Source organism: Corylus avellana, chromosome ca7 (assembly GCF_901000735.1).
Source record: "Corylus avellana chromosome ca7, CavTom2PMs-1.0".
In the NCBI taxonomy this organism is placed as follows: Eukaryota; Viridiplantae; Streptophyta; class Magnoliopsida; order Fagales; family Betulaceae; genus Corylus; species Corylus avellana.
In genome coordinates, this window is record NC_081547.1 from 29,002,287 (window position 1) to 29,010,231 (window position 7,945).

General features: G+C 36.0%; 1 protein-coding gene across 1 annotated transcript; it reads left to right on the forward strand.

Moving 5' to 3' along the window:
* Positions 1-178: 178 nt before the first annotated feature.
* Positions 179-3,031, forward strand: LOC132186663 (high mobility group B protein 1-like). The gene is made up of 7 exons (XM_059600656.1): positions 179-443; positions 619-747; positions 848-905; positions 1,022-1,066; positions 1,579-1,659; positions 1,747-1,827; positions 2,711-3,031. The coding sequence occupies exons 1-7, from the start codon at positions 373-375 to the stop codon at positions 2,744-2,746; spliced, it is 501 nt and encodes a 166-aa protein (XP_059456639.1). The 5' UTR covers positions 179-372; the 3' UTR covers positions 2,747-3,031.
* Positions 3,032-7,945: the final 4,914 nt, after the last annotated feature.

A 7,945-nucleotide genomic window follows, 5' to 3' on the forward strand; every position in this document is an offset into this window, starting at 1 on the left:
TATCCCATACTAGGCTGGCCTAATCTAGTGCTCATACTCCAAATTGGGCGCCACCAGCATCATAACACTATGTCTCATTAAACATAGGTTTAGATGTGTAGTCACAGCCTGACATGGCATTGGTGTTAATATACTGGTAATCCTTGATCCTTGATATTGTTATTTGGGGATGACAGCCTTCTATCTTACCAACGGATAGATATGTCAGAACAACGACAATCATCTTTAGCGCGGACTAATTGGATCAATCTAATTTTAGCCCAATTTAAGTCATTTTCATTGTTTAATCTTGCTAGTTAGGTAATGGTATACTGCATATACTGCTATTGACTTTAAGTGAATTGTGTTGTTTCAGGGATCTTTATATTAACAATGAAGGTTGCAAAGGGCAAAGCATCAACAAGGAAGGACAAAACGGAACTATCAAAGCCAGTTGAGGAAAGGTAATTCTGTTTTTGTCAGATTTTGTATCCAATCAATGTTTTTTGAATGACTTGGTTATTTTAATCTGATTGTGTAACGTTAGCTTCAAGTTTGATTGTTGATCAGAGAGTCTTGGTGTGGGTTTTTGTAGTTAATGCTAGTGTCATGTCCATGTTTCTTTTTTTTTTTTTTCAGAAAGATTGGAAAGCGAAAGGCAGCACTTAAGGCTGATAAGAGTCGCGTGACATTGACCAAGAAAGCAAAATTGGACAAAAAAGATCCTAACAAACCAAAGAGGCCTCCTAGTCCCTTCTTTGTTTTTCTGTAACTTTCTCCTATTGTCCAACGGTTTAGTGTGTATTTGTCTTTGGGGGAAGTTTCTAGCTCAAAGGCTCACAAAAAACATACAATGGTATTACTGCAGAGAGGAGTTCAGAAAGACTTACAAGGAACAGCATCCCAACGTGAAGGCTGTTTCAGCTGTAAGCATTTAGCCTGTATTCCGTGTTACTTTTACTATAAAGTGTTGTTACTGAGTTTCATAAGCCATTTTATCTGCAATAGAAATTAATCTTGCTACTGGATGTTGTATCTGAAGGTGGGAAAAGCTGGTGGCGGGAAGTGGAAATCCTTGTCTGCTGCGGTAAGTACTAAAGTGTTTTCCTTGGAAGGTACTTGAATTGGTTGAAATGAGTTGAGGACAATAAGTCATGAGACCACCTCCTAAGCTGGTTACTTTAACTTTGGAAACCTATGGATTCAGTTTATAAAGGTGCTGCATAATCCTTTCACTGTCGCTTCCACTGGACCTGATTATGCACCAAGCACATGTTCGGTGACTTTGGAACTTCAATGGTGTGGCCAAGCCAATACCAGTCTGGTGTAAACTGCAGGTGCCTTCAATATTTTGTATTGCTTGGGCCTGAAGAAGGGACTGGATGGTGGAATTTGACATATGCATCCCTTGATTGATGTGGCAAGTTGGAATTTAGCACATATATGAATTAGTTGATATAACTAGTTATGCAAAGGGTATATTAAGTTTTTTAGTGCTGTAAGTTCTATTTCTCCATCCATGGCTTGATTGGTGGCTACAGAAATGTAGATACTCTTTGCATTTCTCATGTGATGTTTAACTGGACCTGATTTTGGCAGGAGAAAGCTCCATATGAAGCTAAATCGGCACAATTGAAGGCAGATTATGAGAAGCTGATGATTGCGTACAACAAAAAACAGGTGACTTTCTGGATCACTTTTTTGGAAGAAACTAATGCTCCATCCTTTGCTGCTTTCTTTAGTCTCTTGACTCAATTGTAAACTCAGGAAAGTACGGATGATGAAGATGAAAGGCCTGGCAGGTCAAAACCTGCTGTGAATGATGAAGATGATGAGGAAAGTGGGGAGGTAATCTATATAAGCTATGATTTGATGCATATCAGCTGCATAGCATGTCATTCAAGTCTTACGTCTGCAATGGTTTTCGTCTAACAAGAAAAAAAAAATTGTCATCTTCCCATTTTTGGTTGCTAAATAAGAAATAGAAGCTGCTCTTCAAAGTCATAGATCTAGGAATATAAGCAGTCCAATTTTTAAGTGATCGTGAACCTCGATTCACAATGCTGTAGACTTTGCTTTGTGTCCCACCTAATTGAAAAAGAATTCAACCTGTTCAAAACTTAATGGCTAAATTACACTTTACCTCCCCTCCCTTCCAAACTATCATCCTACTTGCACTTGCATCTCTAAACTGCAATTATATACCTATAAAAATTACCAAAATGTTGAGTTGCCCCTTGTCAAATGTAGCCATTGTTTTGGATGGAAAATGTCCACGTGACAAGCATGTGTGTCACAATTATTTTGAAGTTACAAGTTTATCTTAATTGTGAAACTATACCGTTCTAGAAATAGAAAAAACTAATGCAAGGTCGGCAAATAAGGGGCCATCCTCTTTATTATAGGAGGAGGGGGTGGAGTTACGCCTCATATCAGATAGGAGTGTCTGTGCCATCACTCTATTTATAGATCTAAGTTGAAGTAGGTAATAGTTTAGAAGTACAAATGCAAATACAATAATAGTTTGGGACGGTAAAAAGTGTAATTTACTCAAAGTTAATTCAAAATTACTAAATGACCTCCCCCGGCGCAACCATATCAGACTGGCAACATATTTGGATCTCATAATTTGCAATTTTTGTTCCTTTTGTTCTACTGATTGATTAAAGAATTCGTTTTATCTGCCACTTTGGTCACTCCTAACACAAGTTGGCTTTTGATTATGTAATAGGATGAAGATGATGATGATGAGGAGGACGATGACTGAATGTGGCAAGCTCAAGCTCTGTTATTTGATTATGTAAAGTATCCAGTGCCCTAGCTCTGGACTTCTTACGATTGTACATTTGGGCTATGTTATTTGTATTAGTTTCTTGGTTGCTCCTTTATCTACAATGAATACACCCTCGTCTGTTGAATAGCTGATTTGTAAGCTTGATCCCAGAACTAACAATCAGTGGTTTTTGTATCTCCATGACTATTCTAATCTGCTCCTTGTATTGGGCAGTTAGAGTTTGTCTTAGCATATATAAATATCTTATACAATTCTCAACTACTTGTTCATTAGTTTTAACCATTTATTTGAAAAAAAAATATAAAAAAATTTGTTTTAATTACAACAGATTTATGAGGTTATGATTACGTGCATATATTTCATTCTAAATTTTGATGATAAATACTGCCATGAAAATCAACATTCCAATACATTCACAGCGAGTGTATGGTTAGAAATATGCATGAGTGGGCCTGCATGCTTTTTCTTTCCTTATCTAAATAGTGTCATGACTCTCTCCTTGAGAGGGCCCATCAAACACGATCAAAGTACTAAAACCCACCAAGATCCTAATGGGCCTTTTCCTTATCAATACATTAAAACTTTTAGCTTCAAACTCTGACCCCCCCAAAAAAAGAAAAATCAATAAAACAAAAATAACCTATTTTATAGTCAAGATTTTATTATTTTGTTGTATTGATGATTTAGCAAACGACCGTATTTTTTGGTATTTATTTGTCCATGGTAAATGGGATGTGGAAGTTAGGGTTGAAATTGGAAATAATATGGTGTGGCCCATTGAGGAGAAAAAGCAATGGTAGTGCAGTCTTATCAGTGTGGATGTTGTTGGATCATGGGCTACTGTAAAAGTTGATAACTTATAGAATTAATTAAAAAGGGCAACCGACTTTTGAAGCCATTATTATTATACCTAGTTATGGGGCACAGTCCAGCTCTTAAGAAAGTCATCATCAACAAATAGGCTGTAAAGAAGGGAATAATTAGATAAAGAGATTAGACCAAAAAAAGATTTTAGCAGATGTTCATGTGGAAGCCTAGAGACCATCATAATTCACATGTGTCAGTGTCGGAACATGTTGCCGGAAAGCGAGAATGAGATGGCCCCATGGTCGACTGGCCCATGGGCCACACCCATCATCAAAGTAAAACGCTAAAGCTAAAAAGAAAAAGGCCTCCCACAATCCCAACACGAAACCGATTATTATTTTTTAACATAATTTTTATCATTGTAATCGCATAATCTCCAACATTAATCATTCCCGATGTCAGTTCCAACAACATTGATGGCCTCTGTTATTAGTGTGAATCTTTCTCGTTGATGTCGGAATTTTGTCGGTGATTCAAGCTTTCACGTGCGGCACTGCAGGGTGAGAATTCAGAATTCAGAATTTCTTTTCTTTTCGTCTGTTTGCTTTTGGATTAGTGGAAATATGTTAAGTGGATAAAAAGGACTTAATTACCCGTATTATTATTGTTAATATATTAATAAAATGATTCATTTTTATTATTATTTTAAAGCATAAATCATGAATTGGAATAGAATTGAAGGGCATTGAGTTGGGAGTGGGAAAGTGGCTTGCAAATCTACTGTTGAAAAGATGGGAAAAGAATAATGTATTTGTTGAAATATTTAGGCAAATGAAAAAAGGACATGCCGACAATGGATGATTCCCACAAAACCAACTAGACTAGTCCTTTCGTATACTTAGGTAGCTTTGCCCCCCATTTTTCAAGCAACATGCAGAAAAAATCAAAAGGAGCAAGAAACCGCGTTTCACTTTTACTGTTTTCACCTTGTTTTGTCAAGGCAAAAAGATTAATTGGGTTGATTATTTCTGGGAAATTAAGCTTAATGAATAACTGAGTCGATTAGTGAAATGATTGGTAGAGGTGAAGAAAGTCAACAAATGCTGCAGCATTAACAAAGGAATTGATGAGCATTAAAGGACAAGAAAGAAGAATTTTTTTTAAGTGGGGTTTTTTACTTTTTTTTGTTGTTGTACGTTGTTGTCTAATTCTACTTGATTAGAGACAAAGCAACCACAGGACTGAAGATTCAAAAGAATTTTAAGTGGGTTTAGGTAAGATTTCGCTATGATCCATCTCCAATAAGAACGGCTCCAACACTTTTGGTACTATAGGTGAAGAACATCATACAAATTAACCGGCCTAATTAACGTCTTCTTTTTCTTTTCTCTTTCTTTTGTTATCATGTATTCTTCAGGTTGTCTGATTTTATATGTTTTGTAATTATATTGTTGAGTCGAGATTATGCAATGTAGGATCTAAAGGCAAAACCACCCAAAAATTCTAATAAAGGAGAGGATTTAAAAATATATATATATATATATATATATATATATGAAAAAGCTTTCAGAAATGTAGAGGGAAGCGGCCCATATTACAACATGATTTGCTATGAAGTTGAAGTCGGCACATTAATTGAATTTTGAAGTATTTGTCTTATAGTGATTATACATTTCTATGTGTTTCTTACGTTTTCAAAATCATTTTTTCCTATATTCTATTCTTGGGTGGTGAGCAACTAAACAAAATACAAAAGATCCTGCAAGATTCCCGGGTTGAATTCAATCACAATCCAGCCCGTCCTTGATACCTGACTACCCTTGGCCACTTGGCATATTGCTAGGGCCTAAATCCACGAACTGCCTCCCCTCCCCCCCAACAAGATTTCGATGGATGCATGCATGATCCATGTGCTTTGCAATAGAAATTAGGGCTGACAACCTACACACCTTGTAAAGAGACGTCTCGCTTATGAAGTTTGGCATGTCATGCAATTTTCTGCTTGAATTTCATGAAATTAATTTGTGCAATAAATGAATGAGAGAAGCCGGGGCTCCAGTGCTTCTAGCAGCTCTCGAAGTTTAGGACTTACCTGATCGGGACACTTGTGTCCCGTATCTCCTCTTTCATTTGTTCTCTGAATTTTATAAAATTTGAATAGAAAATTTCAAGAGATCTTAACTCTTATTTCTCTTTTCTTTAAAAAGAGATATGTGTATAAGACTCTCTTGTTGAACAAAGCCTCACCCGTGAGCTCTTTGCATCGGCAAAGGCAAAGACTCTAATGTATATGCAAGAAAGTCTCTCTCCTAATTCTTCTATTATTATTCATTACCCGTCATTTTTAGGTGAAAAATAACAAGAGATTTAATTGGATCCATCCTTCCAACCACGACCACCTATCAATTCACTTGTCATGAAAGCATTTTACTTGGGGCTCCACCAAAATGCAAACGCATTGCCTCAATATGCCTTAAATCATATATTCCGAGCTCATTTAAGCATAATAGCTCGTAGGGCTAGTGGGCTACTACATATCATCAAATCCAATTATATCTAAAGCAAGCAAATGGGAAAATATTTTCTTTCTTTTCTTTAGGTAATTTGACATGGCAAATTAGAATTCATGGCAAACCTTTCCCTTCATTAATTAGGGTAAAATCCCCACGAATTACCCATCTAAAACAGAATGAGAGAAACCAAATTCTGTGAATATAAATAAGTTCCAAAGACCAAATCGAACCAAACAGTATGGCTAGGGCTGAATGAATCTCACCTTGAAGGACAATGAGGCAGAAGGTGGTGGTTTTAACTTGTTGTCAATCACTTTCAGTTGGAAAGCAAAACGCCAAAAAACAGAGGAGCAGCCATAACCCACCACACAAACCGCTATGTGGAGTGCATGTGAACTTTTCTCCGACTGTAACTTGTCAGAGTCCCCCCATCGCTCTGTCTCTCTCTCACTCTCTCTCACTCACTCACTCACTCACTCACTCACTCAGTGAGAATCAGTTTAATAATGGAACCACACGTGCGCACCCTCTGACAAACCCGTTCGTGTGAACTCAAGGCAGACAGACATCGAGAAGCGTAAACACATATATCTTATATTATATTCATCAGAGCAGAGCAGTATTCCAGTGCAAGCGTCTGCCCTAGGCCTCGGGTCTCGTAGCTGACCGTTGACGGTTGACTCATGACGTCACTCCATGCCTTTTTAAGTCAATAAAAAACCATGTGGCGTCCCAAATGCGGACCGCGATGGCTGCCTTTAAATTTGGAACGATACATATTACCGACAATTTTTATTGTACGAATCTATCAAAAAAAAATTTAGGATAATTTCACTATATCTATTGTATTACTACGTGAATTTGATAAATCTTTTAAACTTTAAAACATTTCTAAATGAACCTTTCAACTTTTAATTGCGGTCAATTTAAACCATTTCGTCAAATTTTAAACCTTAAAGGTGAGATAATTTTATACAATTCCAAATTTACTCTTAATTTTGTTTTTTTTTTAAAAAACAAAAAAACAAAAAATTAGAGGTATTTTGGTCTTTTTAGGTACTGCTGTTAGAAGTTAACGATTAGAACTAACGGAGAGGTTCAAATTAACTGCAATTGAAAGTCGATAGGTTCAAATTGAGAGGTTTTGAAGTTTAGAAAACTTGTCAAATCGCGTGGTAATTCAGGGGTATAAAATAAAATTACCTCTAAAATTTTTGAATGAAAAATGATTCTTGTTAATATTTTGTTATTATTATTTTTTTATCTTATTTTACAAACTTAATATACTAACTATTAAATTTATGGACTCGTGTGGCAACTAATAAGAGTAAATTTATTTTTTTTAATACGTAAATGATTAAAAGATTGTTGAAAAATGAATGAATTATCGTATCTTATTTTTTATGAAGAATTATTATCTTAATTTGTAAGAGTATTATAGTAAAAATTGAAATAAAAATAAAAAATAAAAAAAAGGAGAGAAGAGAAAGGGGTACTGGAGATGAGATCACTGGCTATCTTTATCGTATTTGATGAGGTTGAAATTAATTGGGAGTGAATTCTTTGGTCCCGTTTGCAGGAGGGGGGGTGGAATAAATGGGTCTAAGATTTGATGAGATTGCGTGGTCCATTCTTGACAAATTAACCAAATTGTTCAGTGATATATTTGAGCACCATAAAATCCGGCCATTTGATTCATCAATTGGCCCCAGTGGTGACAGAAACCTGAAATATTTCTCTTTTTGAACTCGTCATCGATCTCCTATACCTGCTGCTGAGAATATATTGCCTCTCTCCCTTGAAAAAAAATAGTGTCGGCAAGCATGTATTATTCTATATATATATACACTAA